This window comes from Poecilia latipinna, unplaced genomic scaffold (assembly GCF_001443285.1).
Source record: "Poecilia latipinna isolate Pla-1442-1.1 unplaced genomic scaffold, P_latipinna-1.0 Scaffold358, whole genome shotgun sequence".
In the NCBI taxonomy this organism is placed as follows: domain Eukaryota; kingdom Metazoa; phylum Chordata; class Actinopteri; order Cyprinodontiformes; family Poeciliidae; genus Poecilia; species Poecilia latipinna.
Window position 1 is genome coordinate 72,025 of NW_015112974.1, and position 14,507 is coordinate 86,531.

Below are 14,507 nucleotides of genomic sequence, written 5' to 3' on the forward strand. Positions count from 1 at the left end.
TTATAACAAATTTATATCAGAAATGATTTCTTGGTTAATGTCAAGTTGTTATAACAGACATTTTGAATAATGTCAACTTTGTATTAAAAGTGTCATAATTTACCGAGTGACGCTTTATGACAACAGTCATAAATATTCATGAAGGCTTATTCATGTTGACAGGTGTTATGACATGTTTATGACGGTGTCATGTCAGTCTTATTCACCCCCTTCAAATAAAGTGTTACCAAAACGATTAACTTAAAATGAAACTATCTCCACTGAACCAACAGATTGTAAAATGATCATTAAAAACAAAAATGCTTTTTTAAAATAACTCTAATTTAGTCAACTGAGGCATAGAGCTGACTTGTACTTTTGATAAATTATTTGAGGAGGATTTCACTGCAGCTGCAATAAATTTTACAAATGGTTAACAGTTTGAATTTATTATTAAACAGTCAACATTATACACACATCTTCAGTGTTGCACTTTATTCATCGGTCAAATGTTTTTTGTTCCAGGTGTATGTTTAATTATAGCCACCCTGGGAGAAATCTGCTTTATTTATCATGAGTGTAAAATTAATAACATTCCAGGATTGGTGGATGTAAGCACAGCAGGTTGTTCTTCAGTTTCCACATAGTGACAGAAAATCCTGGCACCTGATTGGCCGTTTTCATTAGAAATCAGAAACTTTTTAGATGATCAATAAAGATTGATTTAGTCTGAGCTTTTCTGTCAGTTTTAACTTTGTTGTTTGATTCGGTAAGATAAAAAATAAAAATTTAACTTTAGAAAATCTTCCTCTTACTGACTGACACCAAACTTCAGCACCACTCATGCAGTCTCTAAAGACAAAGCTAGATTACTACTGGAATGTCTTCCTGTTTAAAAGTTAAATAAAAATGAATGAAAAGGCAGAGAGAAGAAGTCTGAGCAGCTTTTCCACTGAAATGTCTTGATAAACGGAAAAAGTCATGAAACTACTCGAGGTTCTGGTCCATCAGCAGAGCCGGCCCAAGGCATATGCAAGTTAAGCAGCAGCTTAACTGATCCATGGAAGGTGATTTCTTCCTCCTGTTGACTGCTGCCACTGTTGGGAAAATACAATATCTCAAACTTGTTTACTGTGAATAGTGTTTAAAACTGTAAATTTAGTGTTTATCAGCTGATGCTACTTTCAAATCCTTAAAACAATATGGCACACTTAAATACCACTCAGCATTTTAAAATCCAAATTATTTTTTAAACTTATTACTCCTGTAATGTTAAAATCAACAGCCAAAATAACACTGGTAAGCTAGTTTCAAATGTTGCTAATGATAGTGGGAACGTTACACACAGAGCAGCTCAGGAATGAGGAATCTGTTGTTGACATGTTGGTATGGGGGGCCCCATGTGAAAATCTGCTTTGGGTCCCTAAAGGCCTGGGCCAGCCCTGTCTGTGGGTCAGCAGGTCTGGGCTCGGTTCTGGCCCAGTCAAAGCGGCACCATATGATGTTTCTGCTGGTGGATCCGCAGGTTCTGCTTGGCCGCGAAGCGTTTCCCGCAGTGCTCGCAGGAGAAGGGTCGCTCCCCCGTGTGGACGCTCTGGTGCGTCTTCAGGTGGCCCGACTGCGTGAAGCGCTTCCCGCACTGCGCGCAGCTGTACGGCCTCTCGCCCGTGTGCACGCGCACGTGCGTCTCCAGGCTGCGCGATGATGTGAAGCATTTTCCGCAGTAGCTACAGGCAAATCGCTGGTCCCTGCAGAACCGGCTGAGCTCCAGCGGGTCGAGCCTGGAGCTGCCAAGCGCCAGCAGCATGGAGCGGTGCGGCACCGGCACCATGCTGGGCACAGCCTGGCTGCTCCAGGAGGCACCGGGGTCCAGATCCACATCGCAGGGGACGGACCCGACCAGAGCCGAGCCCCGCTTCAGGTCTGACAGTCCGGGCAGAGCGGCCGGTCCGTCTCCAGACCCCAGCAGGAAGCCGGTCCTCATGTCCGCTGCAGACAGAGCGCCGCTGTCCGACTCGGAGGCCAGGTCAAAGTCCGCAGAGCTGCCCTCGGCGGCGCCGGACGGGCCCGGGGACGGCCGCCCGCTGCAGGAGCTGCTCTGGTCCCAACACCGCATGTCGGAGATCTTCCTCCCGCACGGGCCCTCCTGCCCCACAGGGAGGCCCGGTTCTGCCTCCGTTCCTGAACACGGATCAGAGCGAAAGGTTTCACTAACTCGGGCCTAGTCCATACATACCAGGATATCGAGAAAGCTGAACAGATTTATATACGGTTTGGTCTTTCGTCCACAGCAGAACTCTGTTAGCGTCACTACAAACAATTATTAAAAGGAACGTATTATGTAAAATTCACATTTTGCATGTTTTTGTTCTTCCATTTGGGTTTCTACTGCTTCTAAAAACAGCTCAATGCTTAAAACAAAACAGAAATCACTCGGCTGGTTTTGGCCAGACATATCTCTGATGATGTCACTTCCAGGAACTTTGTAGCCTACAGCCTTCTTGGTAGGTATCCTTAACTGTCATGACAGTTGCTATGGAGTTTCTATGACAACAATAAACAAGCCACATTTTCTGTCTCAGATGGGTCAATTTGTTGACATCTGTCTCTTGCACATTGGTCAAGAGGGTTTGTTTTTGCTTTGTGCTACACTTGCCTACCAAGATGGTGGTCCAGTGGCGCAGATGACTTATGGTTCAGACTTGTGGGAACTATGTCAATATTTTTTTCTGGTGTCTGGAAAATTAGTGATTTCAAAAACCTGTGAAATATAACGTCACAAATCAGCAGGTAATGCCTGTCACCTAGCAACCCCAGCAAAGTTCCACCGTTACTTAGCAACCCCAGCAAAGTTCCACCCATTACCCAGAATCCCAAGTTGAGCTGCAGCACCTTTGGTCAGCTGGTTCCTAACAGGAAGTCGTGGTTCTTTTGAAGGACTGTGATTGGCTGACAGGTGTTAGATTTGCCCCTTATGGGTCTGGATGCTCAGTGGTGTAATTCAGCAGGTTGGTGTGGATCATCACGTTTCTGAAACTGATCCCATGTGTATGAAATTTTTTAAAATAATGTGTTTTTGTTTTGTTTTTTTTATAAAGAAAAACAAAACGTGGACAAGGCCTAAAGCTGGAATATTTGGATAAACCCAAATGAACGTGGGTTCCTCTCACCGTCCTCCTGCAGGAGCAGCGAGTCGTCCTTCTCCTCCTCTGTGTCCTCTTTGATCACAACAATGTCCTGATCCATTTGGATCGGCTCCTCCGCAGCAGCTGGAGCAGAGTCCTGTCAGAAAACAACATGGCGGTTTTACCTGGATTAGTTTATTAGTGAAGTAAAGTGATGGTGGATGTCTCACCTCTGCAGGAACGGATCCATGCCCTCTGAAGCTGGAGGGTTTTACCTGCTGTAGAGATGCTTCAGCTTCCAACTCTGGGTGGAAAAACAAACACAGATAAAAACAGAACTACAGGAAAAAAATCCAGAAAAATGTCTAATATTTCCAGGATGAAGTGTAAAATGCAGAAACCCCAGACAGACAGAATAAGCTGTTATTTTTATACGTTCTCCTGGCGTTTTGAAGGACTATCAGATTCAGCCTCAACTGAAACGATCATACCAGTAAAGCACGGTAGAGGCTCCATCATAGTTTAAAACAAAAATATCTGCTTGTGTTGAAATGCCTCTGAAAGCCCAGTCAGTCATCTCCACTGCACTGACGAATAAAAATATCAAACTTTTATGCTTATTCCAACTGTACAAACAATATTTTTAATATCTAGAAAGAATGTATGGTTAAAACTTGTGGTTTTCCAGATCAGGACATTTGAAACTTTAGGAAGAATTCTCATGTTTTGTTTTTTTCCAAATGTTTAACACTGACAGATTTGTAAAAAATAATCAGAAACCATCATGCTACTAGCTTTGTGGTGCTGTAATAAATCAGGAATGTGTGTAAATGACATCAGTTCCAAAATCCTTATTTTCTATTCAGTCCTTGGAAAGATGGCAGTGTTTACTGTTTATCCAGTGCTGCCCCTCCCCCACCTGCTGCTGAGGAAAGAGGACAGCTAAATGTTTTCCTCTCAAGAAAATTTTGGCATTTGGGAAATAAAGGAGCAATATCTACCACACTTTAACACTGTCTTACAGCTGCTACTTGTTTAATCTTATTTAAAATATGACTGCAATAGCTGTTATCTTAGGTAGGTATAATTGTCATAATGTTTCAAATAAATACAAACAAATTGTTATAGTTTGTAGTCCAACACCAAAATCAAGCGATATCTTTAATCTGTGTTATTTCTCTATGTGTGACATTATAGAATAAAAACATTAACTAGACAGTAGGTTGGTGGTGGCCACATAGGATTCTGCTCAGGGCTCCACTCACCTTTTAACCGGCCCTGGAAACAGGTCAGTTGAACAATAACAAAACAAACCCACTGAATACTTCTCCTTCTATAACTATAGTAACGCAGGGATGTTTTGTAGTTTCCGGTTTTATTAATATGCCGAATTAAAAAGTGACTAAAAGTAAACTCTTCCTGCTGAGAATTGCATCCTAACTTTGTTCCCAGTAGAGCCGAAGCCGCTTTATTGCAGTTTTCTAATGGAGTTTGGTGGAAACATGAAGCTCTGATTCCATTATTCGCAACCAATAATAATAATAAAAACAGAACCGGTGATGAACCTTCACCTGTTCGGTTCCGCTGAACTCACCGGCTGCAGCATCCTCCGGCCCGCCGTCCCTCCGGCGGCTGCCCCGAGCGATGATGGACTCGATGAGCTCCAGCTTCGACCGCAGCGCCTCGTTCTCCTTGCGGCTGCGGGAGATCTCCAGCTGCAGGACGGCGTAGCCGTCATCCACCAGCCCGCAGATCTCCGCCACCGCGGCTCGGGTCAGCGCCTCCATGATGGACGACAGCTGGGACTGGAACCCCTTCAAGCTGCTCATTCTGGCGGGGAAACGAGCGCAAATCTCAGCAGCAGCAGCTCCGTAAGGCCGGGAGGGTGAGATCCAGCGACCTCCAGCTTTCTGTAGACAACTACACCGTTTTTGAAGCCGAAGAGCGGCTCACCTGCTCAGGGAAAACGGCCGGATGCTGCAGATGTTGTTTGGACTTCCCCTCTGTGTGCGCTGAATTTTCAAAATAAGGGTCAGAGGCTTAATGGGATGCGGTGTTCAAGAACACATTGTAAATGCGGGCTTTATTTTATTTTTTTTATGTTTGACCATTTAATCCTGACAAATGAGTTTAAATGTACATTAAATAATATATGTTTGAAGAAGATTTTGGAATTACGAAGTATTGGGGTCAGACTAAAAAACAAAAAGTTAATATTACGAGAATGACACTAAAGTTGAAATAACACGAGGATAAAGGTGTAATATTATCATAATAACGAAATAATACGAGAATAGGGTCGTACGATAATGACCAAGGCATAATAATATAAGAATAAAGTCATCAATATGAGAATAAAACTGAACCGTAACATTGATCTTTATATTGCACGACTTTATTCCCGTAATTCATGACTTTATATTGTATTTTTTAATTCGCCTGCTCCGTCTTAAGACGAAATTGTTACTCGATCAGAAGAGATGTTTTTACGCCTGAAACAAACAGTAAATGTGTGACGGTGTTTCTGGTGTGTAGCAGAAAATTTAAGTAATGTAGAAGCATCACCCAGCATGTCATGGAGGGAATTTGCTAAATCAAAAAGTTCATGAGAAGTAAATGTACATTTGAGAACCAATAAAAAGTCAAATATTTCATTTCTATTTCAAGTTCTAGTTTAAATTCAAAAATATTTTATTAATCTTAAAGGGAAATTAAATGTTATTGTAACTCCTATTATTTAAGAAAAACTACAGTAAAAACTTAAAAATAAATTGTATTGAAAGTCAAGGTTTCTTTATTAGGAGACAAAAAGACAATAAAACAAGCATGAGTTGCTACAATAAACGTAAAAATTCATACATTATATAAAATAATGATGGAGTATTTATCTTAAACAGAAGTCTGAACTCGGTCTGATTTATTGATCAATTTTGACTGGATCCTATCACTTTTGTTACATTTAAAGGCTCACTAATTCACTTAAAACTTCATTTTTTATTCTTAATTTTTGACTTGTTTTGTGATAATTTCAAGTTCAGAAAAGAAAAGCCTTTAAATTAGTTTTGATATGCTTAAAATTTCCTGCAGAAATTGAACGTAGCATAAAGTTGGTTTCCACGGCAACGCGTCACAACAACTGAGACGAAGATGGTTTACAGTAAGTTTAGGGGGAAATGTTCCGAAAAACTAATAAAAATGAACACTTAACGTCTATAAGCTTAATTTTACAGTTATCTTTTGGATTTATTTGTTTTAAAATCATATTTGTATCTAATTTTATTAGTTTTTGGTTAGTTTGTTTCCGCTTCATGGAAAATAAATGGTAGTTAGCTTAGCCGCTCAGTGGCGTTGTTACGTAATGTAATAATAAAGTTCTGATTTCCAGAACTTTATTATTATTTTGAAAGACTATGCGGAGAAGTATGCGTAAAATATAAATATCACTGATCAATAAAAATAAGTTAATTATAATATTCTAATGGTTTAAAATAGTCATGTGTTGAATTAATTCATTCTGTTGTAGGTTCCTGACATGTTTTAACATAATAATTTAATCATAAACATTCAGAAATGCTCCATAAAGTCCTGTGGGTCCATGTGAAGTCCATGTTCTTTGTGTTTTTCTCCATCCAGTCACAGAGGAGCTGATCCGGCGGCGGGCCGAGCACAACGACTGTGAGATCCTCTCCCTGGAGGAGGTTTCTCTGCACCAGCAGGACATCGAGCGGATCGAGCATGTGGACCGGTGGTGCCGGGAGCTGAGGATCCTCTACCTGCAGAACAACCTCATCCCCAGAATCGGTATGATCGGTTTACAGGAGACACATCAGTCTGAGCTGCATGGAGAACACAGGATGGGGTTTATGCTGTATCATCTGCAGCTTCAAGTGATTTATTTGAACCATTCTCCTTTCAGGGTGGAATAATAATTATACAACATACAGTAGAAATGATAAAAAAAACTAAAAAAAACAATGGAGTTTGAATTTATTATTTATTTATGGTAAAAATGACTCAAAACTCCTCAGCTAAGGAAGGAAGTTTAATGTCAGTTTGCTTAGTGAGTTCCAAAACCAGTTCTGATGAGTTATTATAATATAATTGGTCAAATATTCATCCAGAATTATGTTAAGATCATATTGACAGATACAGAAGTGTCTGGAAAAGGTGAAACCTAGTGAAGAGCTTTGAAAAATACAAGTGAGGGTGTGAATACTTTTGATTAGAGACAGTTTAGAGACAGTTTTAAAAAATGACTTCATTTCTTTTTATTCCCTTAAAAAAAAACCTTTGAAACGACTCATTAAAATCCCTAAATTAAAGCATTCATGTCAACGTATGGAAACCAGAACTTTATTATTTATGGTAGAAATGACTGGATAACGGAGACATGAATCTTTCAGCAGCAAGAAAATAAATTCTGATTTTTAGGCTGAAGATTCGATCCAGAAACTATTTTTGTTTCAGAAACCTTTTATTCTATTCCAACGGTCTACAGATTCTCTTTAAATTATGTGACTGACCAGAGGAATAATTTTATATAGAACATTTATTTAAAACAGTTCTAAAAATACTCAGATTATATTTAAACAAAGACAGGTTTGTGCATAAAATACTTAAATAACAAATATTAGGTTAGCTGCCTGGGTTTTTCTTAAATAAAAATATATCAAAGAATCATTCTAAATATTATTTTACAAAAGTTTAAGCAGGTGAAATGTGATTGTCTTGAATTGATTCACAATTCCCAGAACTAGGATTTTTTTCCTGCTTCTCTGTTGGATATGACTGATTATTAGTGTTTCATCAGTTATAGAGCTGCAAATACTGAGTTCCTGAGGAGATATTATTGTTTTATCTTTTATAGTTTGGTCTTTTCTGATGTTGCAGAGAACGTGGGGCGCCTGAAGAAGCTGGAGTATCTGAATCTGGCCTTGAACAACATCCAAGTCATTGAAAACCTGGAAGGTGTGCGCTGAGCCGACCCCGCAGGCCCGTTTTTCAGAACCAGACTCTGATTTTGCTCCTGCCCTCAGGCTGTGAGAGCCTGCGGAAGCTGGACCTGACGGTGAACTTTGTGGGCCTGCTGAGCAGCGTGGAGTCGCTGCAGCACAACGCCCACCTGAGGGAGCTCTTCCTGGTGGGGAACCCCTGCACCGAGTTCCAGGGCTACCGGCAGTACGTCGTGGCGGCGCTGCCTCAGCTCAAGGTCACTGCACTTCCTCACACATCATCAGCAAAACCGTGATTTTAAAGAGGACCTGTTACATAAAATTCACATTTCGCAGGTTTTTGTTCTTCCATTTTGGCGTCTATTGCTTCTAAAAACTGTCCAAGAGCTTAATGATCAACTTTTTTGATCTTTCCATCATGTTATAATGTTTTTCCTTCATCAGGAACAAACCTGGAGTGTTGCTTTGATTCTTTCAAACATGTTTGAGAAATCCTTCAATCGCCAAGTCTAAAAAGCCTGGGTGGACTTAGCCCCGCCTTCAAAGTGCAGCTTCTCCCCTCAGCTCCTTCAGACTAGCCAGCAGCTATTAGCAAACACCTGGTGAGCTACTTCTCAGAGCAACACTGGTAAAAACTCTTTTAAGGGGTTAATAGAGGATCCATGTTGGAATGACTTCCTGGAGGCGGAGCTTCAGAAACAGCAGGAGCTTCTTAAAGAGACAGAGGCCCAATTTCAAGGCGTTACATTACGGAGTCAAATTTCTATGAATCCAAAGTACCCAGCTATGCTGTAGCTGCAGGTTAGAGTTTTTTGGTTTCAAAAACCTTCAGAAGGTAACATCCATAATCAGCAAGCACTGCCGCGTTACCTAGCAACCCAAGCCGAGCTCCAGCCCGTTTGCTCAGCTGGTTTTCCTGCTGTCTGTGCTGTACAATGGCTGCTGGAAAACACAAATGTTCCGTTGTTGACTTACCATCCTGAAACCACTTGCTGCATTCTGGTTGGTTGTACAGGAGGAGCCACTTCTTCTTTGCCATAAACGTCTGCTGACCTGTTCCATGAAGCATAATAGGTCACCTTTAAATACCTTTCAGGATCTTGATTTGAAGACAGTACCTGCAGCTGAAGCTAAGTCGTTAGCATCCAGAAGTCCCCTGTCCTGTGTGTCCGTCTCCAGTGGCTGGACGGGACGGAGATCAGCCGGTCGGAGCGGATCAGAGCCTCGCAGGGCCTGGAGCAGGTGAGGAGGCGAGTCAGGGAGCAGGAGCAGGAGTACCTGAGGAGGAGAGAGGAGCAGAGAGAGGAGGCTTCACGACGAGACAAGGAGAGGAAACCAGAGTGAGTTTCAGCAAGTGGAGTTATTTCTATCAGAAGAACAGAGTTTTGATCGTATTTCCCTTTAAATTCAGGATCTGGAGGTGAAAGCAAACCTGATTCAAACTTTCCCAGATGGTCTGAATGTCTGCGTGTTCCTCCTCAGCTCACAGGACGACAAGGAGAACCTGCGGAGCGCCGAGGAGGAGGAGCAGGACTTCTGGCACACGCCCTGCTCCTTCACCCCCGAGTCCCGGCTGGAGGCGCACCGCCGCCTGGAGGAGGAGAAGAACGCCAACAGGAAGTGAGTGGACCAGTTTCATCCGTTTTATCCTCTGAACGCTTTGACTCTGTTTGTGTCAGACGTTCGATTTAACTCACAATAATCCCAGTTCTCTTTCATGAGTCTGACCAAGAAATTATTTAGCTTTTCTTTTACAGTAAATTTAAAAGAAAAGCCAAACATTTTAACTTTATTGTTTTGGAAACAAATTAAAAATGTGAAATTATTTTATGGAGCAATTCTCCTAAACATTCAGAATAATTTTGTTGAGAAAATTGTCAATTGTTTCCTGATCCTGCAGATTATTCTTGTTCTGACCTAATCAATCAGACTCTGAATAAATAAACATCTAAACACAGATTTAAAAAACATATTTAATTATGTACTTACATAGTGTATCTATATTAATATATCCATATTATTAGAAAACCAGGCGTTAAACAGGAACCAATATCTGAGAACTTAAAATATGAACTTTGTCTGTTTGGATGTAGTTTAGGATCTTGGCCACAAGGTGTCACTATAGCCCCTGTTTCTATCTCCACCTGAGCAGAAACTGAACATCTGAGCAGCTGATGTTACGACGCTTCCTGACATTTTCATATTTTCTTCATCCTTGAGGAAAATCAGAGGAAAACGCAGAGAAATGTTGCAGGAAGGAAGCAGAAAACAGATTCAGCTCCAGTTCAAACTGGTTCAGGATCCAGTTTAACAACCAGATAGAAAGATGGAAACCTTCAGTCCAGGTCGCACAAACATCTGGACCTGTGATCCCAAACCACAGAACCAGACCTGCTGGTACCTCCCAACCCAACTAATGAGGTTTTTTCTCCTTTTAGGATTCTTCTGTTTTGGGTTTGGTTCAGATTTATCCAGACTTTAATATCAGACCAAGAAAACCTGAGTAAACAAAAAACTGCTTCCAGGACCCGAGTCTAGATCAGATCAGATGAGTTTTCCATTTCACCAAATTTGATGTTAAAATCATAATTCATCAGCCGAATGTGACCAGGTCCGACTTTTCACATGAGTCTGAACGGCCCGATTCTTTTTTCAGACATCCAATCTGAGCCACTTCTGTATGTGGAGCTAAATTACAGTTTTCAAAGCGTCAGCAGTCTGAACTCTCATGTCGCATTTTATCCAACTTTTTCTTCTCTGACATGAAACATGCATCTTAATTCTGCACCAGAAGAAGACAGACGGTAAATCAGGGACTTTCTCATCCATTTGTTTAGATCTGGACATAATTTGTCTTTTTATGATCTACCAGCCTACTTCCTGTTGTCAGATGGGTTCTGTTTCAATAATTTAAAGATATGTGGCCATTTTCAGCCAGACAAGTTTAAAGCGAAGTGGCAAAATCAAACGAGGTGGATTAGCAGAGCTAGAAAACAGCTGATGGAGTCTCTGCTGCCGGGATCATTACAGCCTTCAATCAGAAGCCTCTTCAGATTCGTTGTAAGACTGGCTGCTACTGGAGCTCCTTCCGGCCCACAGCATCAACATTCACCCTTTTTTTTCCATCAATCTATTTATTGAACTTTTGGAATAAATTACAGAAAAAACACAAGAAATTATTTCCCTTGAAGTCTTTATACACTGAAGCCAGAGATTCATCAGAGGAAGAAAAAACAACTGAGTTAAATAAAAAACAAACCAAACAGAATAAAACATCGGTACATGTTGAGCGTTTCTGTGCAGAACCGAGAGCGGACCTTTGGGTCATGGCAGCACGATGCAGCTGCTGCTGGCTAACGGACCCATCCTCAGCGTCCTGAGCAGATGAAGAGATGGCTGACCTTAATCTGACGTCAGCAGAGCAGATTAGAGCGTCTGCCGCCGAGTCCGCTCGGGTTAATTAGCAGCTTAATGGGCCGATTGTTCTGAGAATGTTCTGGTGACGTCGGACCGAACAGAGACCGGCCAGGTCAGCAGGAAGACGGGATGTAGCCGCTGAACCCGTCCTGGATGGACAGAACTGGACCCAGAGTTCTGCTGCGACCCGCTGAGACTCAGAACGCCCGGGTCCAGAACAGAACCAACGGGTCCAGAACAGAACCAACGGGTCCAGAACAGAACTGACGGGTTTGGAGGTGATGATTTACAGGTTAAATGTTGGATTGTTTGAAGTAGGAAAGTTAACGTGTGAAAACGTGTTGGACCTGGTTGGAGGAAACGTCTCTGGGACTCTGACTGGACTCCAGACTGGGTCCCGCTGATCCAGAACGATCCCACTCAGCCAATCACAAGACGGAAATATTTAGTTTCCCACAGTTTGTTCCAGGTTCACCAGGTTCCCCTGGAAGCTGAATCTGTTTCCAGAGTTTCCTGGACGACAGCAGACAATCGTTTGGGTTGTGTCGCTGACTTTACAGCAATCTGTCATCGTGATTAATCATCTGGTGGAGTGGAGAGGAACAACGACCTTTCAACAGGAAGAAGAAACCGTCCTCTGCTACAACTAACAGGACAGAGGAGAGACAAGCACTGAACTGGCAGCAGAGTCAAAACAAAGAGTCAAAACAAAGAGTCCACCAGGTTGATCACATCAGTGCAGTCATCAGAGGTTCAGCCTCGGAGAAAGCAGAGGAGTACTGAGCCAGGAGTACTTTCCATGGTGAAGTGCACAATGTTAATGGCAGCACTAAGTTCCTTCACCATTATCAACTCTCACTGCAGCCGGTTAATGTCCAGGTTGAGCTATCGTCAGGTGTGTCTCCGTTGGTTTCTCAGTCTGTGGTCAGGACCGTCGGCAGGAAGGAGCGGTGGCCAGCGCTCCAAAGTCATTTTGCACCTGTACTCTTGGGCAGACAGGTTCTCTGAAACCTCTCGGTATATTGATTCATCATGGGTTGCCCTGACCAGTTGACCCTCACAGGTACCGCTGTCACTCATCCAGTAACATAAATCCACAAACCAATCAGCCAAAGCAGCTGGCCTGGCCCGGTTTCTAAAGAAAATAAGAGAGGAACTGCCCAGGCGTGCAGAATCTGGCTGGGGCTGACCGAGGAAGAACCGCTTAGAGCCACAATGAAGGAGAAGGACCTACGGTCCAATCGACTGCTGCTTCAGTTGGTTCACACAGAGTACCGGCCGTCTCCACACTGCAGGTCTTTGTGCTTTAAACTGGTTTTATCTGGTGTGTCTTCATGACTTAAACTGGTTTCAGCTTTATGAGTTAAACTGGTTTCACCTGGTGTGTTGTTGCGTTTGGGCCGGCTGTGGGTCCATGCCAGTGGACCTGAGTCTTTATAACCCGGTGAATCAGCCCCATTGAACCATTAAATGATTAAAGGATAAATCATTCACCTCTTTGCTGAGCATTTTATGTGACTTGATGTTCGAGGTGTGCAACCAGGACAGGAAGCTGATACCAGTAGAGCCAGTCCTGCTAATCTTGCGCTGTTGGGATTAAAGTATGTGAGTCTGTCGGCTGTTTCCTCGGTTAAAGGCTGCATCCGTCCCTTTCTGAAGGTCCGTCAGTGTCATCCGGCCGCCTGGTGGAGCGTCACTCTGCTGTTCTGTAACTGGAGTGGTAAAGGGTGTAGCTGTGATTAAAGGCCATTCAGATAAACCTGATGGGGAAACGTCTCTGATTATAAATCCATAAACTCTGGGACCTGCGGATCAGACCGGACCGTCTGTGTTCAACGCCTCCAGACGAACCAACACACCATCCCACCTCTAACGGGATGATTCGGGTTTCCCGTCAGTCTGCAGGATTTACTCGGTTCTCATGTTTCTGTTTATTTGTTGTTCAAAATAAAACCACAGAGCTCAGGTTTAGGCTCTGAAGGAAACAGGGTCAGAACAAGCAGACAGAGCTGAGAAAAAATGTCAAATGGCTCAATTTTTGTTGTGTTTTCTGGCACAGAAAGTCGTTACATCAGCTGGTCCGCTGTGGTTCAGTTTATCTCTGGATGTCCACTGGTTTGCATCACACAGAGCCTTTAGAAAGTCTCGGTTTTCACACTGCCCATGAGGACAGAGCCGCTTCCTGCTGACTCACAGCTTTCAGCTTTCCTGACACCTTAAGCAGCAGAACAGCCGAGCTTTGGCCGATGAATGATCCTGCTGGGTTGCCGCTCTCTGCTGCTTCGTCTGCTGCCAAAGACCTGGAGGTGTTTCTGATCAGTCCTCCAAATGTTCAGCACTTCAGTCGGAGTTAACCCACACTCTGAAAAGTAAAAGTTTTTAGAGTCTAAAAAGCTCAAAGCACCAATGAATCCATTCATCACAGGAATGTCAGGAGAGATGAAATTCCTGCTCCTGTGGTTGTTTCCACTGTGAGGTCGACCAGGAGACGATTCTGTAGAGCTGAGACTGAAAACACAAAGACGCTTCAAGGTCAAAGAAGCTGACAGCCTGACTAATGGGGACCGCTAATCGAGCTGCATAGAGACGGTGGAGGTGGAGATTAGCTTGAACGGTTTCTCTGAGGCATCATCTGGTCTGCTTTGAGTCCGTGTTGAGTATGTTCGGACCTCTGCAGAGTGGAGTACGCCTGAGCATGCTGGGGCCTGAGACACCTGGTGGGCCTCCGGTCCTCTTACAGTCTAAACAACCTCTGAGTGTCTTAAGATGAACTCCTCCATCAGTCCAGTGCGACCTGACCAACCGCTGAAGCTCAGACCCAGACAGCCCACTGCCAGCCTCACTTCTGAACGCTCACAAGTTCAGGTCGTCATCGTCTCCACTTAGGGTTTGTGAATAACCAGAGGTGTCCATCAGGGATGGAGCCAAGACCAGTTCCTCCAAGACCAGGACCAGCTCTCCTTCTCTCCGTCCCCCTGACCCTCTGTCTCTCCGTCCCTCCTTCTCTCCGTCCCTCCTTCTCTCCGTCCCTCCT

The 14,507-nt window shown here is 43.2% G+C and overlaps 2 protein-coding genes and 1 long non-coding RNA gene across 5 annotated transcripts in view; 1 reads left to right on the forward strand and 2 right to left on the reverse strand.

Moving 5' to 3' along the window:
- Positions 1-1,362: 1,362 nt before the first annotated feature.
- LOC106949704 (zinc finger protein 316) lies at positions 1,363-5,156 on the reverse strand. The gene is made up of 4 exons (XM_015036140.1): positions 4,699-5,156; positions 3,335-3,408; positions 3,150-3,261; positions 1,363-2,160 (listed from the first exon to the last, which is right to left on the reverse strand). Exons 1-4 carry the CDS (start codon positions 4,931-4,933, stop codon positions 1,463-1,465), a joined length of 1,119 nt encoding a protein of 372 aa, XP_014891626.1. The 5' UTR covers positions 4,934-5,156; the 3' UTR covers positions 1,363-1,462.
- A 1,031-nt stretch (positions 5,157-6,187) lies between these two features.
- dnaaf11 (dynein axonemal assembly factor 11) overlaps positions 6,188-14,507 on the forward strand; it is a 25,753-nt gene continuing 17,433 nt past the window's right edge. For 2 of the 3 annotated variants that reach the window (XM_015036134.1, XM_015036135.1), the window contains exons 1-6: positions 6,189-6,261; positions 6,738-6,905; positions 7,995-8,072; positions 8,141-8,313; positions 9,236-9,396; positions 9,539-9,676. In XM_015036134.1, coding sequence (XP_014891620.1) covers positions 6,252-6,261; positions 6,738-6,905; positions 7,995-8,072; positions 8,141-8,313; positions 9,236-9,396; positions 9,539-9,676 — 728 coding nt within the window. In that variant the 5' untranslated portion in view covers positions 6,189-6,251. Of the gene's footprint in view, positions 6,262-6,737; positions 6,906-7,994; positions 8,073-8,140; positions 8,314-9,235; positions 9,397-9,538; positions 9,677-14,507 lie in introns of all 3 variants that reach the window. The other variant, XM_015036136.1, reaches the window with a different exon arrangement.
- Positions 9,019-9,247, reverse strand: LOC106949707 (uncharacterized). Its single transcript, XR_001425433.1, has 2 exons — positions 9,175-9,247; positions 9,019-9,109 (listed from the first exon to the last, which is right to left on the reverse strand). It is a non-coding gene; the product is annotated as an uncharacterized LOC106949707 (long non-coding RNA).

What these genes read in the sequence shown, in the direction of transcription:
- LOC106949704 (XM_015036140.1), bottom strand. Translation starts at nt 4,933, where the DNA reads ATGAGCAGCTTGAAGGGGTTCCAGTCCCAGCTGTCGTCCATCATGGAG. An exon ending in GCCGGAGGATGCTGCAGCCG is followed by an intron (nt 3,409 to 4,698) that starts GTGAGTTCAGCG and finishes TTTTCCACCCAG; the next exon opens with AGTTGGAAGCTGAAGCATCT. An exon ending in GCTGCTCCTGCAGGAGGACG is followed by an intron (nt 2,161 to 3,149) that starts GTGAGAGGAACC and finishes ATCCGTGTTCAG; the next exon opens with GAACGGAGGCAGAACCGGGC.